At 22.0% G+C, this 23140-nt stretch overlaps 1 protein-coding gene across 1 annotated transcript in view; it reads left to right on the top strand.

The window, feature by feature from the left end:
* The window catches only part of LOC129607522 (uncharacterized), a 45598-nt gene extending 31896 nt beyond the window's left edge, over window positions 1-13702 (top strand). Inside the window, exons 9-19 of the mRNA XM_055518553.1 lie at window positions 16-144; window positions 557-630; window positions 2932-3370; window positions 3843-3974; window positions 4080-4208; window positions 4323-4345; window positions 9500-9698; window positions 10375-10614; window positions 10678-10809; window positions 12290-12415; window positions 12507-13702. Coding sequence (XP_055374528.1) covers window positions 16-144; window positions 557-630; window positions 2932-3370; window positions 3843-3974; window positions 4080-4208; window positions 4323-4345; window positions 9500-9698; window positions 10375-10614; window positions 10678-10809; window positions 12290-12415; window positions 12507-12600 — 1717 coding nt within the window. The 3' untranslated portion in view covers window positions 12601-13702. The remainder of the gene's footprint in view (window positions 1-15; window positions 145-556; window positions 631-2931; window positions 3371-3842; window positions 3975-4079; window positions 4209-4322; window positions 4346-9499; window positions 9699-10374; window positions 10615-10677; window positions 10810-12289; window positions 12416-12506) is intronic.
* Window positions 13703-23140: the final 9438 nt, after the last annotated feature.

The following is a 23140-nucleotide window of genomic DNA, read 5'->3' as shown; positions in this document are numbered from 1 at the left end:
AATTTAATATTGTAGATTCAATATGGATATGAATCCAAAGGAAAGTATCGAAGAATATATGATGTCATGTGTAATAGCTGGTAGACTGTATTTAATGAAAGAATCACCAGATACTTTACCATCGGCTAGAAGACAATTAGCAATGTAAAATTAAAAATAATTTCGTTTGTAAAATTAAAACAAAAAAAGAGAAATCCTTGCTTTTTTTAATGGAAATTATTCTCAAAACACTCTTTTATATTAATTAGGTTGCTCTCAATTTCTTAAAAAAATTTCTTAAATAATCCCTCGGAGATTTTAATAATATCTCATAATAAATAACAGTTTTGCCACTTTACATTTTATGAAACTATTATTAAAAATAATTTAATATTATAATCGAAAATTCTAAATTTTTCTCTCTGTTTACATTCTCCCCTCCTAAATTTGAATTAATTATGAGAAAATCTCCAAAAAAATAAAACAAATTGGAATCTCTCTTTGTTTTAATTTTACTTGTCATTTCGATTTTTGAATTATGTTTTTTAATTTTATATTTTTTTTTTTGTGTTTTAAGGATGTATGTACTTGATCGTGCGTGTAAAACGTTCTTCTATGGTTACGTTGCATATTATTTAATGAAATTTACGGGTCTATTGAAAATGATTAGCTCTTTAATAGCATACTGAAAAAAACGATAAAAATTATTTTTATATTAATCAATAAGTTTTCCAATAACAATCAAATTCAACAAATTATTCTACGCAGCATACATACTTTATACAATATACTACGAAATATTATGCACTTCAAATATAACATTATAAATTTGGAATTCTCATATATTAGTGTATTAAAATTCTCAACATAAATTTTTTTAAATAAATTCTGCCTCTCTCTCTTATTGAGATTTTAGGGAAGAGAATAGAAGAGATTGTGGAATGAAAAATGTAAAATTTTCAATTTTAACATGCGGTTGAACAGTGTGTATCTTCGGCGGATTTTATACAACATTTTAATTTACCATTTAGTTCTAATGTCTACTTTTTTTTTTTTAAATAAATAATTATAGTGTAATTTAAAAAGTGTACTAATTATATGTTATTATATTTTATTTTGTGAGACAAAAAAAATTAATAATATATTATTACTATATTATATGTAAATGTGAGTTCGGTTGGATGTGCTTCAGTGACTGTTATACTTATAATAAATATGTAAACAAAAATTAAGTATAAATTAAAATATTATTAATTATAATTAAGATGATTTAATTGAATACAATGTATACGATTAATTAAAACACATGATTTTTAAATTGTATAATATTCATATACGTATATTTTAAATACATAAATACATATATTCCATTCAATTTGTAAAACTGTTATACAAAGAAATAAAAAGTTATAATATTTATATATTTCAATATGTATAAATATATAATTGTATTGTGGGTAATAATTTTATTATTTTAATGAGTTATAACATAGTAAAATGCTCTAATCAAGTTCAGAAAATGCGCATTATCGTAAATAACGTAAATTCGAAAATTAAATAACGTAAATACGAAGCGTAAAAAATGTAAACGTTAAGTTTTTATATATTAATTTTCTATTTGCATGTTTAATAATAATTATTAAGTCTCTTATCGTAAATAACGTAGTTCGTATTATCGTAAATAATTAAAATTCGAAGCGTAAGAACGTAAACGTTAAGTTTTTATTTTAATTTTCTGTTTGCATGTTTAATAATAATTGTTAAGTCTCTTACCGTAAATAACGTAAATTCGAAAAGTAAATAATGTAAATTCGAAGCGTAAAAAATGTAAACGTTAAGTTTTTATTTTAATTTTCTGTTCGCATATTTAATAATATAAAATTATCAAGTCTTTATCGTATAATCTCGTACATTTAGCTCATATACTCAGCTATCGGTATAAAAGTGTATTGATATTATTGTTATTTTTGTTAAAATATTAATTAAATATTCATAAAACAATATCAAAAGACTTACAAGATTTATATGTAGCTAATGAGTTTTTGCTCACTATAAGAGAGCAATATTTTACTCACTTCACTATTAATGAACTAATAATAGTCATTATTAATGCGTAAAATTACTCATTATTTAATTGTTATAAATTCATAAGTTTCTACACAAATAGTTAACGTATACCAATTATGACATTATTTTTGAGTTATAAATTTGAGTAATTAATAAAATAATGAGTGTGTTTCTCTCATTTTCCGTTTATATTACAAGAGTATTGTTATTGTTATTGTGTGTCAAAGTAAAATTAGAAAAAAATATTATTACGTTCATATAAAAAATCATTAAATTAAAAAAAAGTAAAAAATCATTTATTTCAGTAAAAAATTGTACAAAAAAAAATACTAGGTAAATTCATTATGAAATTCATTATAAAATTTAATTTTGAAAATTTCTACTCATTTCTAATTCTTATTTAATTTCAGTTCTCATCTCACGTCTTCTTCATATTATTTAAACTTTTGAAAAAGAAAAATATTTGAGTGATTTTTTTTTTCTCAAATTACAAAAAATTCTCATTTTTTCTCAAAATTTTACTCATATTATTTCATTTTAAGTATTTTTCATTCATCTTTTTGGTAATTATTTGGCTTTAAAAATTTTTTTGGATTCATTTTTTTTTTACAAAATTTTTTTATCAAAATTTTTTTATCAAAATTTTTTATCAAGATTTCATTTTTCATTCATCATTCATTCTATTTTGGAGTTCACAATAATTTTTTGGCATTTCATTCCGAGTATTCGATTTTGTTTGTTTTTTTTTCTTGAAAATTTTTTGACGGTAAATTTTTTTTTTTTATACTTTTTTTTTATATATTAATCTACTATTATCTGGCGATAACCAATTCCCTAAATATATAAAATTTATAAAAAACGAAAAAAAAAAAAAAAAAATTATAGTATCACCGGCTGCATTTGAACCATTACCCGGATGGGTTGATAATTTAAATGGACCGACTGGTATAATGGTTGGTGCTGCTAAAGGTGTTATACGTTCAATGTTAATTGATGAAAGCATTAAAGGTGAATGTATACCAGTTGATTATGCTATTAATGGTTTAATAACAATTGCATATGAATTTGCAACAATGAAACAAAAACCACAAGAAATACCAGTTTATAATGTAACATGTGCTGAACATCGTAAAAGAACATGGGGTGAAGTTATCCATCATGGTAAAAAAATTGGTTATGAATATCCACTTGAAATTGGATTATGGTATCCAGATGGTGTTATTACAACAAATAGATTATATCATCGTATCAATTGTATTTTATTCCATTGGGTGCCAGCATATTTTATTGATTTCTTATTATTAATATTTGGACAGAAAAGATTGTAAGTATATATACATTTATTTATTGGTACTTTATAATTTCTGTGTATAACAGTAAAATTTCTGTAAATAATGAACTCTCAATATAATCAAATACTCGTATTTTTAAATTTTCAGTATTTGTTATACAAAAATTTCACTGAGAATTTGTTGCTTTATATAAAGGCAGCTTTTGTTTAAAGCGAGAATATCGAACTCTATTTAATTGATTTGATTTAATGAAAATTCATGAACATTTTTTTTAAGGTTTAAAGCCTGCCATATAATAAATGTCTCAAAATTTCAATTAGCTTTACTAGCAAATATTTAATTATTTGCTTTAACTGAGGCAAGCAGTTCCGTTTTTGACAGCATTAATCCAAAAAAACCGTACAATTTCATGAATTTCTCCATTAAGTTAGGAATATACACAGTTCCAAATTAAGAATTAGCTTTTTAATATTAAAAAATAATTAAAATAAATAAAAATTTCAGTATGTTACGTGTTGCTGATAGAGTTGCAACTGGTTTAGAAGTTTTACAATTTTTCACAATGAGACCATGGCACTTTACATCTGAGAAATATCAGAGCGTTTGGAAAAAATTAGGAGAAAAAGACAAAGCAGAGTAAGTATATATACAGTATTCCTATATATATTATTTTAAATTTTCTCTCTTATATTTTAATTATTTTATATTTTTATTAAATTAATTATTTTATTTATTATATAGATTCAATCAGGATATGGATAATCCTTATCCAGAAGAAGAATATTTAATTGCAGGTTTAAAAGGTGGTCGTCAATGGATTATGAAAGAACCATTAGAAACTTTACCAAAAGCAAGAAGACAACTTAAAATGTAAATAAATTTTTTTTTTTTTTTGTTCTCAATTATTGATTTTTAAAAACTTTAGATGAATAACAATAATTAAATTTCTCTCTTTTCTCTTTCTCTCTTTTCTGAATTATATAGAGCATATTTTGTTGATCGTACTTGTAAAGCTCTCTTCCTATTCGCTGTATGTTATTATTCTGGATTAATTGGATTAGTTACTGGATTACTTTCAAAAGTATTCTAAAACAAAAAAAATGCTTGTCTTTAACAAGTCCGAAGACTTGGAAAAAAAAAAAATATTTATCATTTTATTTTAATTAATTTTTAAAATAAAAAAAAAAACCAACAGGAGATTAAATATTTTTTTTTTAAATTAAATACCATTTTAATTGTTATATCAAAAAATAAGTTGTTAAAAATTTGTTTTAATAATAATAAAAAAAAAAAGACAAAATTTTATTTTGTCCGCCAAATTATTAATTATAAAAAAAAAAAATGAAAAAAATGCAGAGTATTCCTTTATTACGAATAAAAATTAAATAACAATTTGTATAACAGAAACAAAAAAAAAATACTCAAATTTACAAATAATAAAGGAAATTAAAAAACAAATATTTATTTAGAATTTTATTAAATTTTAAATAAATATATAAAATATTTGTTATTGTACTATATAAAATAAATATAGGTGTTAGAATATTGAGAAAAAATAAAATTTAAAAATAAAATAATTAAGAGAAAAGTTTTGTTAAATTAAAAAAAATTACGTTTTAATGTAATTTTCTCCATATAATTTTTTTTTTTTCAAAATAAAATAAACTACTTATGATATAATTATGTAATTTACTTGTACAGAAATAAATAAATAAAAACAAAAATTAAAAACAAAATATATAAAATAATATTTTTTTTCTTAATCTAAATATAAAATTATATTTAATACTAATAATAGCAATAATATATAATTATAAATACAAAAATAATATTAAATAATTAAGGTAATTTTAAATTATAAATAATAATTACATACTTAACTTTATTCTAATAATATAACATTAATTTTAGATTTATGTAAGTATAAGTAGGAGCCGGAATTTCTATTCCACTCGTTTAAAGAATGACCGCACTCGTTAAGAGAATAATTAATATTTCTTGAATGGCCACACTTTTTGTGAGAATCTTACTTGCAATAATTCATATTCTTAAACAACGGTTCCTTTCATGGAGATTATTCTCACATAACCGGTTTCATTCAGAGCGTCGAATATGATTTTAGTTTTATCGTCAAATAATCAATTTCAATCTATAATGTAAGGGATGATGTACTAAATTAATAAGTAAAATTTTCTAAATTAGTCGCACTTTATGCATAATAAAAAGAATTTTGATCCGCAGAAGTTATTTTAAAGTTTAGAGTCAGTACAAAATAATTTAATTATGTAGTTTATGTATGTTTCTGTATTGTTTGGAATCTTATTATAATTTTACTGATTTAGTAAAAGAACCTAGTCTGCTTTAGTAGTACAGTTACCTTGCCTGTTTCAGTGTTTGTAATAGTAATACTATTAGTCATAATCGTTCTCATGAATACCTCATTTTAAATAAAAATAACTCATTTTTTTAGTGTCTGATCGTCTATCTCGCTATTTTACTCGGCAAATGAGAAGTAAATGAGTAACTATTATATATATTAGTATTATGTAATTTTCGAGTGAGAAGAATTATTCGGTATTGCGTATCTCGTTTTTTTTTCTAAAATATAGGTATATAAAATTTATTCACTTTGTTTTTGAAAGTGAGACGTTCAGTCGATATATTGGGAAAAAATGCAAAAATCCAATTGAAAAAATGGGTAATTATATTAGAACAATAAAATATCCATTAGAAAAACGAAGAATTCTGATTTAAAAGTTCACATTTTCGAAAATATCTGATGTATTATACGAATTACAAAGTAAAATTGAATTGTGAGTAAAAAAGTGAGACAAAAGAATTTAAAGTTTCTCACGAGAAATTTTAAAAGACTTATTAAAATTCTATATTCATATTTGCTGAACTTCTGTTAACACAAAACCAAAGCAAATACATATTATATTTGTGTTATTATAATGTTTTTTCATCAAAATACTAATATTACCGTTAATAAAAATATGCATACCAATGCGAACTCATTTGCGATCATGTTGTTTTGTATATTATATTATGAGAACCGGTTTTTAAAATGAATTGTAAAATGCAACGTTCAAGTAACACACACAAATCTATATACAAAATAGCAATAATTTTATTATTTTTCGATTCTCCTTCTGTTATACATAAAATTAATGTTAATTTAAGTTGATTATAATCAGAAAATATATGCTCAAGAGAGCTAAAATCAAGAGAGAATTAGTTTAGGATGTTAGGTAACAAAAAAAAAAACAGTAATTCAAGGTCATATATGTATGTAAATCTGATATATTTAAATTCGAGGTCATAAATGTGAACAATTTATTTTTTAATTCTCTTTTAATTTAAATTTCCCTAAAATATTCAGAAAATATTCATGTTATCCTTGAAATTGAAAGTTAACTTTTCATTTCTATTCTGAAATCCCGACTATTGTCTCACTGTTATATAAAATTATTGTTAGGTGTTCTATTATTGTTTAAATTTTAATATACATATTAAAATTCTAATTTCTTACCAATATTTAAAAACTATATAATGCTCTTGTAGGAAACAAGGAAATCAATTTCCGGTTTTTTTTTCTTAGTTTTTGAATGTCGTAAAAAAAACCGTGTACATAAATTAACTTGTTGTATAACTTGTTAATTTTTGTTATTTCGGCTCCATTTATTGCTATCGTTTGTATGTACACAAGATAGTATTGGCCAAATGACACATATAAATATTAAATAAATAGAATATTTTAAAATTTATTCTAAAATTTCGCCAAATCAATATTGTTAATAACATTAATATTCTATTCTAATATTCCAGAAAATCCTGATTTTCAAGAATTAATTTTATTTAAAAAAAAAACACAAAATGTCTGATCATTCGTGTGATATAACAATATAATTATAATTTGTATATGCGTATTATGCAAATTATCGAAATTTCCAATAAAGAATAAAATCTAGTTTCCTATTTGTCTAAAATAATTCTAATTTTTTTGCTAAATAATAAAATTGATATTAACAGAGCATAGTAACAGTTAAACAACCTTTTAATAACACAATAACAATAAAAACAATTTCAGCGTTAATATAAAGAATGAAATTTCCAGTATTAATGTCAAGGTTATGTCACATTTTAATTGGAATTTAATTCAAATTTCATGAATAAGATGAACAAAATTTTTAAAATTTATATCAGGCTCTTGTATAGTCTTAGGTTTTTTTCGTTTTCATTTCATCTTGTTTTGTTTCCGTTTTAATAATAAATTCACACATGTTATATAACATGTGTTTTTTGAAAAAAAGTGTTGACGTGTTAAATGGTTAGACTATAAAATCAAAATTTTTTTTTTTGATAAAATTCCAGTTATACACAAACATGCATATTTTTATTAAACTCATGTTTTAATAATCGGATTTATTTTTCTTGCCTTTTCAATCGATTATATAATAAATTAAAAAGTTAATTTATTAAAACAGAAAGGGCACCTTCGTAAACCGGCTTAAACCGCAAAAAAAAAAAAAATTATATAGTAAGAAATTGTATTTAGACTAAAAAATTTTTGACATTAAAATTAAAATTGAATCAATAGAACGAAATTGAAAGAAGGTGTTCAAGAACTAAATGAACGATTTTTCAAAAAAATAAAAACTGTTATACAAAAATCTTTTACAAAACTGTTATACAAAATCAGCAATTTGGCAATCTAAGTCTTAATAAGAATTGAAAACTGTTATATTATTGCTAAATAAGAAGAAATCGAAAAAGTTTTTTTGTCAAAATTTGGTATGAGCCAACAAAATTTGGTCTACTTTTGGTATATTGTATAGGTAGATCGAATTTCTTAATGTTATACAATTCAGAACGAGTTCAACATTAAATATATCTCGAAGAAGATCAGTTTTTATCTTTTATATTAGATATGGGAAATAAATTGTGTTCTAACATATATGTCTATTTATTCAACATTTATAGAAAAAAGGGAGGGGAGAATAAATTTTTTAAGTGACCTTGACCTCATTTTAAAAAGAAAAATCTAATTTGCATAATTTTAGGCCCCACCTTTTTCTAACAACAAAATGTCAAATAGTAATAATCACTTCTAAAATAAAAAATAAAATATGTATGTGTGTTAGTAGTAACAGAACCATTCGTATTAGTTGCTTCATAATATAACACCATCTTATATCTAACATATCCTCAAACAATATTTGAAAATTTGTATGTGTTTGTGTAGACGTTATTAGGAGGATATAGCAAATGATTATTTGACCTTGACCTAAATTCGGGCTATCGAACTTGAAGAATGTTACGCCCAATTTTTCTTAGACATACACATACATTTGTATGTATGTTTATAATAAGTGTAATAAAAAATTAAAATAAAAGAATAAAATTGATTAATTTATATTGAAAACAAATAAAATTTTGAATTTCTTTATTATGTTCATTGGAATAGTAAATTTTCATTGTATTAGAATTTGACACACTGACTATTGTTCACTATCAAATAAAGTGTTGATTGTTGTGAGTTTGTAACTATTTATGTGAATGTATGTAATATGTAAATTGAGCTTATTATGTTTAGATTGTTTTCTCTTATTTTTGTATGCTAATAATTTTTAGTTTTGTTTTATTTTTGTTGTCATCGTGAATAATAAATAAGTATATGAATCGATTTAATCGAACTATACGATATTAGATAATTATAGTTGTTCATTTTTTATGTATGCGTGTATTTTTGAATATAAAATTTTGCAGATTTGTAAGCATCACATATGAGAATCGAATAAAATTTAATATTTGAATAAATTTATGTATGTAGATAAATGCTTGTATGTAACTGTTTTTTGTGATTGTAAAATTAATTTCTCATAATACGCGCATTCAAATATTTAATTAAACGTTTTGATTTTATGTTTTATAATAACATTAAATCTTGTCATTGTTTTGTTGTAATAAATATTTTATTTATTATTAATTGTTAAATGTCATTGAACGTCATTTATTGTAACGGAACATTATTTTATGTGAGCTAATGTCAAATATTATGACTATTTTTCGTCAAACTTTTATTATCAAACTTTTTTTCTACAATTTTTATTAAATTACAATTGAAATTTTTATTTTTTGCAATTATTTTTTTTATATAGTATCACCGGCAGCATTTGAACCATTACCCGGATGGGTTGATAATTTAAATGGACCGACTGGTTTAATGATTGGTGCTGCAAAAGGTGTTATACGTTCAATGTTAGTTAATGGTCGCTATAAATCTGAAGTGATACCAGTAGACTATGCAATAAATGGTTTAATAACAATAGCATATGAATTTGCAACATTAAAAGAAAAGTAAGTAGATACTTATATATTGAATATTAATTAAATATTATAAACAAACATTTAATTTAATATATCTCTACCAACAAATTATCTTTAGTAGGTGTAATTCAGTCGAACCTTTTTTTCTATATAGAACTTTGAATTAGGCGCGTGCTTACACGTGAATTCTCTGCGTAATTGTTTTGTATTAGATCAGAACGAAATGTAACGTGCAAATGCATTAAATGCAAGTAAATTGTTATACAAAATTTGACATAATGAGTTTTCATCAGAAATTTTGATATACATATATGTATGATTCGTGACATATATTTTCGTCGTGTTGAATAATAATTATTTTTGACGAAATATCTCTTGCGTCTACCGATTTGTGAACTATACTATATCTGAATTGTTTTAAATTGATTTTAATTAAGATTTTATGCCTGAGTTCAATTACTTTTTCATATTATGTCATAAGAACAAAATAAAACATTATTTCAAAAAATCAAGATCAAAATAGAATTTTTTTCAAACACACATTTTTGAAGATTTTCCAATTTTACTAACACTGACAATATTTTTGTTGAAGTTTTCATTGTAATTTCAATCAATACAATTTTTTATTGAAATTGCTATACACAATTTATTTTAATATTAATTTTATAAATTGATTTAAATAATTCATATTTTTTTATTTTAAAAGGCCAGAAAGTATTCCTGTTTATAATATGACATGTCCTGAAGAGAAAAAAGTTACATGGAAATTTGTTATGGATTTGGGTAAAAAAATTGGTTATGAGCATCCATTTGAAGCTGGTCTCTGGTATCCAGATGGAAATATAACAACAAATTATTTTGTTCATATGTTAAATGTGATATTATTTATGTGGATTCCTGCATATCTAATTGATTTTCTATTATTAATAGCTGGTCAAAAGAGATTGTAAGTTTAAAACAAATTTTTTTTTTTATTTAATATTTCAATAAAAATATTTTATAATTTTAGTATGGTAAGAGTACAAACAAAAATAGCTGATGGTTTGGATGTTTTACAATTTTTTACAACAAGAGAATGGAATTTTAAATCAACTTGTTATGAGCAAGTTAGTAAGAATTTAACAGAAGCAGATCGTGAAATGTAAGAGTACAATATATTTGCATAGAGTCTAATATATACAAAATTAATTGTAGAATTATAAGATTTAACGATAATAGTATTTAAGATATTTAAGATCGTTGAACTTAATTACTTAACCCATTTGATCTCAGTTCAAATCTAGTTGTAATTATTGTCGACATACTTAGTTATTGAAAAAATTCTACCCCTTATGTTATTTGAACTCCTTTATCAATTATTATACAAAATGGTTTTCATTTAAATTAATTAATAATTAGTTAATTGATCAAAATATTTCGACAATAGTTTGGAAATTTTTATGTATATATTTGATTCTGTATCGTTTTTCTTAGTAATGAGTACAATATTAATATTCTATGACGATTTATATGGCCTTGTTTTTTATTATGAAAATCATATTAAATTAATAATTTTAATCTTAATATTTTATAATTAAGTTGTATAACAAAAATTTCTTCTCACTTGTGTGCCATTAAATTCACAAAATATTCTTCCTTATTCATAAAATTTATAATTTACATAATTTATAAATTTAAAATTTAATTCTTCAATATTATATTAAAATTATAATGGTTAGTTTGATAAATAAGGACAAATAAACGGATATAAACAGGAATTTCTCTAATAAGGTAACAAAGACGAAAAATCCCCAAAAACAAAAAACAAATCAAATATTAAACAGGTTTTCCTTAATTTATTTTGGTTTTTGTTAAAACTTGTTTTAAAGCTGAATTTTGCAACAAAATTTTTTTTTTGCTTTTAATAATTTGATTATTTCGGTTTTAAAATAATTAAGTGGCCCTCAGTTATAAATAATTGAGTTAACAATTATCTTAATCAAGAGTAAATTTTTGAGCTACAAATAGATTACAAAATTCACAATAATCGCATATTTGACTCTTTTTTACTGATTGTCGTCATTTATTAAAAATTACATTTTCCAAATATTGACACATCGAAAATAAAAATAAAACAAATAGTCTAGAATTTAGATGATTTTATACAGGTATAAAAACTTTGGGGGAGAAAATATGGTGAAATCAATTATTCCTTCAATTATTTGTGTATAGTATCGTTTGACAACTATCGTAAGTCAAGTTAATTTATCAAGTTCATTTATGACAAATTTGGTATTTTAACATATTTTAAGATATAATCTAATTATTATTGAAGTTGAGTGGTGGCGCACTCGAATTCGAACCAGTACGTCAATTGAATGCAATTTAAACAATAACTTTTCAATAACAATTGTCAATATTAGTACAATACATTTTTAAATTATTACAATCTTATGTACCTTAAATAATGCTTGAATATAATTTAAAAATTACAAAATATAAACTTAAAATAGTAAAAGAGCACAATGAATCTAAATTTTAATGTAAATCTTACAAATTGAATTCATTTCAAACCAAAATTCAAAAATTTATTATTAAAAAAAATTTTTTCAATAAAAATATTTCATAAATATTTTTTTCAGATTTAATCAAGATGCATATAAAGTTGAAGAAGAATCATATATGAGAGCTGGTATTTTAGGTGGCAGACAATATATATTAAAGGAACCACTATCAAGTTTACCGAAAGCAAGAATTCAATTGAAAATGTAAAACAACGTTATTATTGTGCTGCATAATTATTAAGAAATTGTTAATCATAAAAAATTATTAAATTTACTAAAATATTTTTCTTTTTAGTCAATACATTGTTGATAGATTGTGTAAAGCTCTCATCTTGGGACTAACATTATATTGGATTTATAAAAGAATTACAAATTCAGTTGAACATTAACTTTGACGATTCTTACACGGATTTTGAATTGGAATTTGAACATTGAGAAATGAATTTGGAAATAGAAAATTGATTTTGCAAGAGAAAAAAAAGTCATTATATTGGACCTAAATTTATTTTATTCTTATTTTTCCGCTGTATTTTTTTTTATGATGTATTTTTCGCTATAATTTTTAATAATTGTATTATATAAGTATTATTGTTATTATTTTGGGCGCACAATTTATTTGGGTTGAAAAAAATTTTTTTTTTTGTTTCTTAAATAATTTGGGAGATTGAAATTTTAGATTTAAGTGAAAACAAAAAATTATACTCAAAATTAATTCTTATTAAATATTTTTAAATTATCCTCGAATCACATACAATATCGTATAACTCGCAATTTCTAAAATTTTGAGGAGATACTGAAAACTTTCATTTATATACAGATTTCCTGTATTTCATCCGCGTTTTATAATAATTTTAATTGATTTTTGATGCAGAAATGTGAATTTTAATTGCTTGTTATACGATATTGTAAGCGATACGAGGAATATATTTCTTCGTATCGTAATTTTCAAAAATGAAAATTACCTTGGTTTTTCTTGCCTCATTCTTTCATATTATATAGTCATTAGTTTTGAGCTTTAAACATATAAGAAAAAAAGTAAAAAAAAAAAATTTTTTTTTTTGAAAAACATAATGGGAAAAAATTTTTACATTATTGTTTTTTAATAGTCAATTTATGGGTATTTTTAATGAATCAAAAAAAAAAAGAAATATGTAAATGTAAAATGGCCTTGACTTTAAAATTAGAGCAAAACGGTATTAATGCATAATTCAGCTTCTGAATTGTAATTCCTGAATTGAGTGCTAATACCGTAATATTACTCGAATTTTGAAGTCATGGTATGTATAATTGTTTTTTTTTTTTGGTTTACATACAACGATCGTATTTAATAGTACAACATCATTGTATTGAAAATTTTATTTTGTATGTACATTTATTATAGCAATATTTTTTAAATATTATAATTAAAAAACTAAAAATATTGTTATTTGAAAATAATTTTAAAATAATATGAGTGCATACAAAAAAAGAAATTTTTTTTATATTCCTTTTTATACGAATTTTTTTTATATATATATACAAAAACAAAAATAAATTGCATTGTAAAAAAAAATGTTTTAATATTTTTATTTTATTTACAAATTAATATTATATATAAAGTATATCGTAATATTTGGTGGTCGCATAATCATTTAAGAAATAATTGGAAATTTATAAAGAAATTTGATTTAGAATTTGAAATTGTTATTGTATTTTTAGCAAAATGTTTAGCAAAACCACAGACATTTAATACGACTAATTATCAATTTTAAATTTTCAATTTTAAACAAAAAAGGATGCAAGTGATCTGGAGCTTATTTCAAAATGTTTTTCGAGAACTATGCATATATCGTTTTAATTTTACTAAATTTAATTATTTACCAAAAAACACTCGAATAATTATGATTTGGACCAATTTAATTATGATATATATGAATCAGACACATTATGTTTTCGGAAATATTAAAAAAAAAACTTTTGTCGTCTGTTTTGCGCCACATATGAGCCACCAAATGTGGACAATTTATCATTAAATAAATCTTCTGTATTAAAAATCGTAAAAAAATGTATAAAAAAATCGATTTCTGTATTAAAAATACTAAGTCGATATTATGGTTTTTAATTTTTCCCTCATAAAATATACCGTAACCTAACCCTAAATGACCAAACAAGGTTCCAATATAAAAAATGATTTTAGAAAAATTCTCTACATTCGAATATACATTGCATTAATTTATTTTCCGAATTATTTCTATTTAAAATCTTAATAAATTTACTATTGAGTTGGAACCATGACATTTGAAGTTACCTTTCTCTTTACGAAATAATAAAAATTATTAAATAACTGAGCGTTTATATAGGTTTAAGAATTTGAGTGAAAAAAAAGATTTTTAAAAAAAATATATTATTCACTTCAAAACTTTGAGTATAAAAGTTAAACCTGTAGCCTCCTAAATGTATGCAAGAAAATTATTTTCAAAATTAACAATGATCTCCTAATTTTATGCAAAAAAATATTATGAGAACTACATTTTTATATGCATAACTTAGACACAAACCAATTCATTATATGTAATAAGACTAATGCCTCCATTTTATGGTTAAAAGAGGAACATTTAAAGTGAAAAAAATATGGTCAAGCATTTTATTTTAAAAACAATATAATAAGAAAATTATGAATTAAATTAAATTGTATACTTAATTAAAGAACTAATTAAAAATTTTGAATTTAAATAAAATATTTTACTTATATATAAAGCCAAAATTTTTAAATATACAAAAAAGATTTTTTAAAGTACGAAGAATTACCTTATTCAGAAGAACTTATACAAAGTAGAGAGAGATTGAAAGTTAGCAATTTTTTTCAAATGTTAAACCAAGTTTAATAGGAAAACTAGTAATAGCTTCTATTAGTAACTAATTTTATCTAATTATTTAAATTCTCTAAATAATTTTTGCATTCCATTATCTAAAAATAGTTTTTCTTAATAAAAATTATATTACACGTATATGAATTGTGTATCAGTATGATTTATAGTTTTATTTTTAAAATCGCAACAATGTGGTGGTCTTGAAGCGGAAGAAATATCAATCAAGAAAAATGTTAATCGAAAGCGGTAATCTTAAACTATACTCAAAAACAACTTGAATATTTTCTTTTTATCAGAATTCAAAAAAGCACAACTTGCACTATCAAAACGACTCAACGATTTACTCATTTTATAAAATTTCAACATAAATTATGACAATAATATATTTATTTTCAAAAATATTCTTTTTTTATCTTTATAGAGAAAAATAAAATATTTTGCTACCATACTTAAATTACAATATTAATTTTTTATTTTTATTTGTAAATTAATTCTTGATTAATTAAAAAGCAAAATAAAACTACAATTATATGTAGTAAAAGATATTTAAAGAACCAGCAATACATTTGCACTCTGTATTTGTGCACATGTGCCGAATTTTCAATTGCAATCAATTATTGTTATCAATCATTCTAATCATACGTAATTTGCACATGGAACAGTTTTTAAAATATGAACGTGCAATTTGAAATTATTTTAAAAATTTGAAAGAGTAAACTAAAAAAACTGAATTAAAAAAGTAATTATTTAAAATTTTAAAATGCTTACGTTTTGAAAAAATATTTTTCCGAATACCTCATATACTTATGTACTTATTGTTTTGACGGGAAGAAATTAATTAAAATCGCGCATGTAGACGTGTGGCACATATAAAAGAAATGTAAAAAGAAGCAGTCGTCTAGGTAAATTCGGCAACAGATTTTGTATCATTTGGGCTTAGATAGACATGCAATTTTTAGTTTTGCAACTATGTTTGATTACTTATTTCTATTCCATAGATTTCTATTCAAGCTTACACACATGCAACTGTGTGACTACATGCAATTGAGAAATCAAATAGATTGTAATTTTTTATAAACAGATTAAAATTCGAACGCAATCGATTTTAATGTGGTTTAGTTGCTTAGATGTACGCGCAACGACTTTACAATCAAGCAGTATTTCCAAAATTGCATGTCTGTCTGAACCCTTATAATACATACATATGCATAGTTTTAATTGCACTTTTTGTAGGTACCACATACATTGGAGTTGATGGGTTAATTTTTGTATCACATACAATGGGATTATTGACGTATTAATAAATGTTCATATACTAAAATTTAGAGAAGAAAAATAATGAAAAACCTAAAAAATAATTTTTATTTTAATATTGAACCTTTGAAAAAGGACAAAGGCATTAAAATCTGATTAAAAATTAAATTTTTATATATTTACCATTATTTAGGTATTTTAATGATATTTGATGTTAAAAGTATTTGTTTGAAATTTTACTAAAAACAAGTTCAATTAGTTATTTCATACTTTAAAAAAAAAATTTTTGACTCTGCTTTTGAGGTAATGGAGAAAAGTTTTTGACAGCGCACAGAATAATGTCAACACCTTAAAAAATCTGTCAAGAAATAACAAAATGAATCTCTCATTAGCTAAACACATCTTGGATTCATATAGTTTTAATGTTATACAGCAGAACCTACACAAGTTAAAATTTTGCCTATGGCGTCAGTGTAAAAAAGAAATTTTTGATAAGTCTAGCTATTCTTACATGATTAACTCTCTCGGTCCAGCCTTATGCCTTTTATGGCTTATTAGTGTGGTCACTTTATGATCTCTTTCGTCAATATATGAAGCTCTCAAAAAAATTTCAAAATATTTAAATTATAGAAAAACTTTCAACATAGTTTTATTTTGACAGATTCCTTTAAATGTGTTCGGATATATATATATGCACTTTGCTATACATTAATTTTGCATATAAAAATTAAATTATTTCCTGTACAAAAACAAACATTTCATTAAAAAAAAAAAAAAATAAATTAAAAATAAAAACGCCGTATGGAAGAAGTAAAACGAAACGTCAAAAATCTCTTTAAAATGTAATTCAAAGCATGTCGGTTTCGAACGTGTCATTATTATCACTACATTATTGTTATTGTATTGTAAAAAAAAAATTATTTTTTTTTTCTCTTAATTAACAATTACTATAAACTTTTTTGTGTACAATTATTTTTGTAAATTCAATAAAACAAAAAAATTTTTAAGCTTAAACTATTAAAATAAACAAAAACTTCTTGAACTTGAACAATAGATTGTAATAAATAAAATAATACTGATTACGACTCTTTATTCTTCATTATATTACCATGGTTTTTTTAATTTTTTGGCACATTCTCAAAAATTTTTCCCAAAAATGTGCTTCCTTATTCCACTCTATCTGTCCTTCTGCCTACTGTGAAAAAAATTCCTCTCTTTTAAGTTCCTTTCTCTCCTCTCTTTCAAGTTATAATTCTAAGAGAGGGAAGATATAGTTGACAAGCTGTAGTGTCAAAAACCATCTTGATTAATTCAACGATCGATGATCAATGATGGCAATGATCGATTAGTTTGAATTGACACTACAAATTAATTGTTATATTAAATCGTTGTACTTGTTGGAGAAATTTAAAACGAGCGACAACTCGTTTATCATTCTCTCTCGCAAGTATTATATTTAAATACAAAAACTCGAGATCAAAGTTTTGAAAGAAAATGTGTCACTTTAAAAACCATGCGTTTAATCAACTACTTATATTTTTCAATTTTGTTTTCCTCTCGTATATACCATAAAACAATTAAAAATATAAAATTTTAAGATGCATAACATCCTAAAAAAAATATACAATATTTGTATATGTATATATAAGTAATTATCAAGTTTGTTAATTTCAATATTCCTTAAATCATGCGTATATTACGTACATAAATACCTTCATTGTATATAGACATAATATATACAATATCAATAATCACGTAAAAATGCTTATATGTATATTTACAATACGCCGACAATTATTTTATGATAAATTTATCTCAATACATTTCATGAATAATAATTTCATTTATTAGTATATAAAATAAAATAACGAAACGAAAGTGACATAAAAAGTGTCAAAGTTTTTTGGTTTGATACCTTTATGACAAGATGTTTGTTTTTCAAAGAGTTTATTTATAGTTGTGTATAGGTATACACACAATCAAATTATAATTGAATTGAAAATTTGGATAAGTAATAATCATAATATACTTTGAATGTATGTAACGTATTGATAATAAAATTTCTTTTCCATTTCTAATGTAGATTCAAATTCAAATAATTATATGTTTGCTATTTTGATATGCGCGTCCTTTGACAATATTCTAACTGGCTGTCAAACTAAGTTTAAATTATGGTAATTTTTTTTTTTTACAAAAACTAATTCAAGAAGGGACTTAGCCATTATTTTACCTGAATTTATCGTAAGATTAGCTGAATAATCAGAATTTCAAATAATTCCTACCAGAAATTCGTGTATTTGATTATATTGTATTATAAATAATTCCTATAATTATGTTATAGGTAAATGTCAAATTACCTAGAATTTTTTTCTTACAGTAGAGCCATTCAACTACTTTTATTTTAATGTATAGGACTAATAATAAAACAGCGATTCTTTTTCAAAAATAATTTGTTTTTTTCAAAAACTTATTGTACACAAAACTTCACACGCGATTTCATTAAAATTTCATACATCTTTTTTATGTGACCCTTTTTCTTTATTCAAAATTGCATAAGTATTTACTTTGTCTGTGACACTTGACATACATATATTTTCAATGCATTTTCATTTTATTTCATCTTAAAATATTTAAGCACTTGTTATCCTTTTCATTATCATAAATATTAAATAATTAAACATAATTACATAATTTTAAAACAAAAATTTCATTATTGTAAATAATTATTGTGAATGATGTAAAAATAAATAAAGACAGTTCATCTTCTGAATTATTTATAGATTTCATTTGCAAATGAACTAAATATCGTTCACTCAAGGATTATTGGTACATAAATTTTAAAATTTATTACATAATTTGTAAGTTTAAAAATTGCATAATTTTTAATTTTAATTGAATAATTTCATTAGTCATAAGATCATTATTGAACTAAATTTTTATCGTTAATCCTTTAGTAAATATTTTCTATTACAATTTAATTGTATACAAGTTTTTGAAGTGAATTTCGTTTTGGTTTACCCATTAAAAATCTATGAATATTATTATTTCTTTTTTAATATTAAAATTTTAAAAAGCATTTCTTAATTTCAATTATTGCATATTGGTAAATATGTACAGACAAATATGTATACATATTATATCGTAACTAACTAAATAAAAGTTGGAATTTTTACATGGTTAATAAGTGAGAATTTTTAGAATTATTTTAAAGAAAAACCTTATTTGAAATAACAAGAAAAAACCCATTACATGCGGAAATTCAATCAAATTCTCTTTTCTAAAATGAAGAGGTTTAAAAAGAAAGATTATAAAAAAAATATGAGAAAAATTTGACGTTTGCTAACTAAACCATAAGAGTTAGGGTATTTTTGAGCGAAATATTTCAATAATTAAATTAATAGAATTAAAACCCGAAACTTGAAATTTCTTGATTATTTTAATTCACTTCACGATAATTGATTTTCAAAATTTACGGAACCATTTGTGAAAATTGCCTCCCAAATGTCTCAAGTCTGTCTTTGTTATTTTAAAGTAATTTGTTAATTTAAAGTGATGAAAAACAGCAAAAAAATTATTTATTTTAATATTTATAATCGTAAATTATTTTGTAAATAAAATATACATATGTACACACATATTTTATGCATGTATATATGTACATACATACATAATCTACTATTGTTTACATAAATTTTTTTACAAAATGAATACTTTGAACGTCCTTCTTAAACTTTGTACCCTTTTTAGTTAATATTCTACGTATTATACTTAAGTAAGTATGTTAACATATAATTACTCAATATATAAAAAAATTTCCAAGTTCAATTTAAATTTTATGTAATCAATTTTATACTAAAAATTTTTTATATACATTTAGAGGAAATATAGACTTCAAAACTGATCTTTCTTTTAATTTCTTAATAATTATTTTATTTAAAACAATGAACTTGTCATTTTGTAAACTTTTTATAAAATGGCGCGTATACAATAACAATTAATTATTAAATAGAATTATTAAATAAATATTGCAATTCTTTTTAATTATTCGAAATCGGATATTTACAAAATTGAAAAATTTAATTTTCATTTTAGAGATGTGAAACTAAAGTTTGAATTTAAGCGAAAAATTAATTGTTCTTGGGAATATTAATAACAATTTATTTAAATATAAATAGTGTACGTAACAAATTAACATTAACACTACAGATTTGATAGGTTTTTCAAAGTAAAAAATATATATATAATTTTATTTACAATTTTGATTAATAATCGTTAGAACCTTTAATATATAACAAGTTCTTGTTATAATTAATAAAATACAAATACAAATTAATTAAGAAATATCAGAAAGGGCGCTACATATTTATATAACATTGAAGATTACTGCCATAACATTAAAATGTGGTAATAAGAAGACTATGTAGTAATACGAATTGTTTCGTTTTTTTACGATATAGTTTTGTATTTACGATATAGTTTTACGATAACAAGGCGTCGTTTTATAATTTTACAAAAAATATTTTACAGCATTATATACTTCTCATATAACATTTACGATATTCAGTTTATGAAAAAAATTAATTTGTTAATTTTTTTTCCTTATTTTTTAAGAGCGTTGTTTTATTTTAAAGGATATACTTATGAATATAATTTTGCCAATAGCTATGTATAAATATAAGAATTTTGAATATGGAATCTCGTTTATAAAAATTAAAAGCTTTATTACGCATAATAAGGTTAATACTCTAATATCGTATATCTATATATCGTAAATTCTTTATAATTTGTAGTATTATTCTATTGTTTCAATATATAAAATAAATTTTTAATACAAAAATAATATTAAATCGATTGCTATCATAAAAAATATACCATACAGATGAAATACTAAATTTTTTAAGAGTCTTTCTTTGAGCTGCATATGTTTAAAAAAAATCAAGGGGTTAAACTGAAAAACATTGTACGAGTATATAGTTAAGTGAGAAATCTGAAACAAAATTTTTAAATGCATTTGCGTTATTACTGTTATTTAATTTTCATTAATTGTTTTTTTTTCTACACTGTATTACATTGTACAATATTTTAGTTAACCCTTTAATATTTAATTTTGTTAAATTGAATTTTATATTGAAAATAGTAATTTTTAATTAAATTTTTATTTAAATGATTTTATGTAACTATACTCAAATTAAATTTAATAAAATATATTTTATTAAGTTCTACAATAATGTTATTAAATTTTATAATATATTTTATTGTATAACAAAATTAGTTTTATTAGGACGTATTTATAAACATTATGTACTCATTTTAAGTACTTATTATTTATTCACTCAAATGTACTCTTTGTAGAATATTTGTAGAATAACGCTTACATTTATTATTTAAATATACATATATAATCCAAAACAAAAAAATCCAATTCATACAACAAAAAGTTCTAGAATTATTTCTTTAACCCCCAACTCCATATGTATTTTAATTATGTATTTTAATTTGACATTAGGGGTTAAAATATTTAATGTTCAATTTTCAAATCAAATAAAATATAATTAATTAATTTTCAATAGAATACAAGCAAATAAATAAATATAAAAAAAATCTAAAAAATGCATTAACAAAAATTTTTGTTCCTTTTATAACAATTAAAGAAAACAAAAAAAAAAATACAAAAAATGACTTCATATTAATCGCGCGGCGTAAAACTTAGATAATTCTTACTAATTTGTAATTCATTTAAAATCAATATTTATTTTATTTAATTATTAATTTTTTATACAAATATTTAATCAAAAAATTAAATAAAAAATATAAAAATATTAATTACATAATTAGTTATTAAGAAAAAATAATCTGCATTGTTAAACTATACAATTTTGTATTTGTTAGAAAGAAAAAATAAAACAACAACAAAAAATATTAACCCTTTCCGAAACTTTACAAAAGTGCTAAGCATATAATACATACAAACATTCTACCTATACTACACACACTCAGTACTCATTTGTATGTGTTTGCTCGTGCCTATAAGTAAAAGATAAAATTTTATATTTTTAGTTCATATTTTTGCCGTTCAATACTATTCGTGTGTTTTTTGTGCATTTGTATTTGAAATGTAAACAAAAAAAAATTTACACTATTACACTTCACTATTTAATTTTGTAAAGAAGAAAAAATAATTATAAATAGAAGAAGTTTTTATATTCCAGGATCATTTTAATTTTAACTATTCTCGTTTTCTAAAGCCCCATCTATACATTCATTTTAAAAGCTTTCAATCATTATTAAAAATACAAAAAAATCTAAATAATAAAAAAAAAAATAAAACAGAGAAACAAAAACAAATAAAATTTTTTCACAAGAGCAAAAACGCAAAAAAATAAGAGAGAAAAAATCAACAAACAATAACGGAAAAACACTAGTTATATATGAAGAAAAAAAAAATAAAAATAACAACAAAAAATAAATAAAAAAAAATTATTTAAAAATCACGGTTATTTTACAATTGGTTTTAAGTGAAAATTTTGCAAAATTACAAATCAGTTATTAACGAATAAGTGAATAGAAAACAATAAAAATAATTTCATTTTTTAAAATTATTGGAATTTTTTTTAGAATAAAAATAATTTTTTAAACTGTGGAAAATATTATGTAAAAAAAATAATTTAATTAATATTTTAAAAAATATTAAAATTATTTTTTAAAAAAATAAGAACAAATTATTTAAAGAAAATTTAAAAATTATTAAAATTCAATTTTATTAATTAATTGCAAATATTTTTAATAATTTAAATTTAATTGAAAAAATTAATAATTTAGAGTCACA

This window comes from Condylostylus longicornis, unplaced genomic scaffold (assembly GCF_029603195.1).
Source record: "Condylostylus longicornis isolate FDR11 unplaced genomic scaffold, ASM2960319v2 ptg000027l, whole genome shotgun sequence".
Lineage (NCBI taxonomy): Eukaryota > Metazoa > Arthropoda > Insecta > Diptera > Dolichopodidae > Condylostylus > Condylostylus longicornis.
Note: the sequence above shows the minus strand (reverse complement) of the source record. Positions and strands in the feature narration are given on the sequence as shown.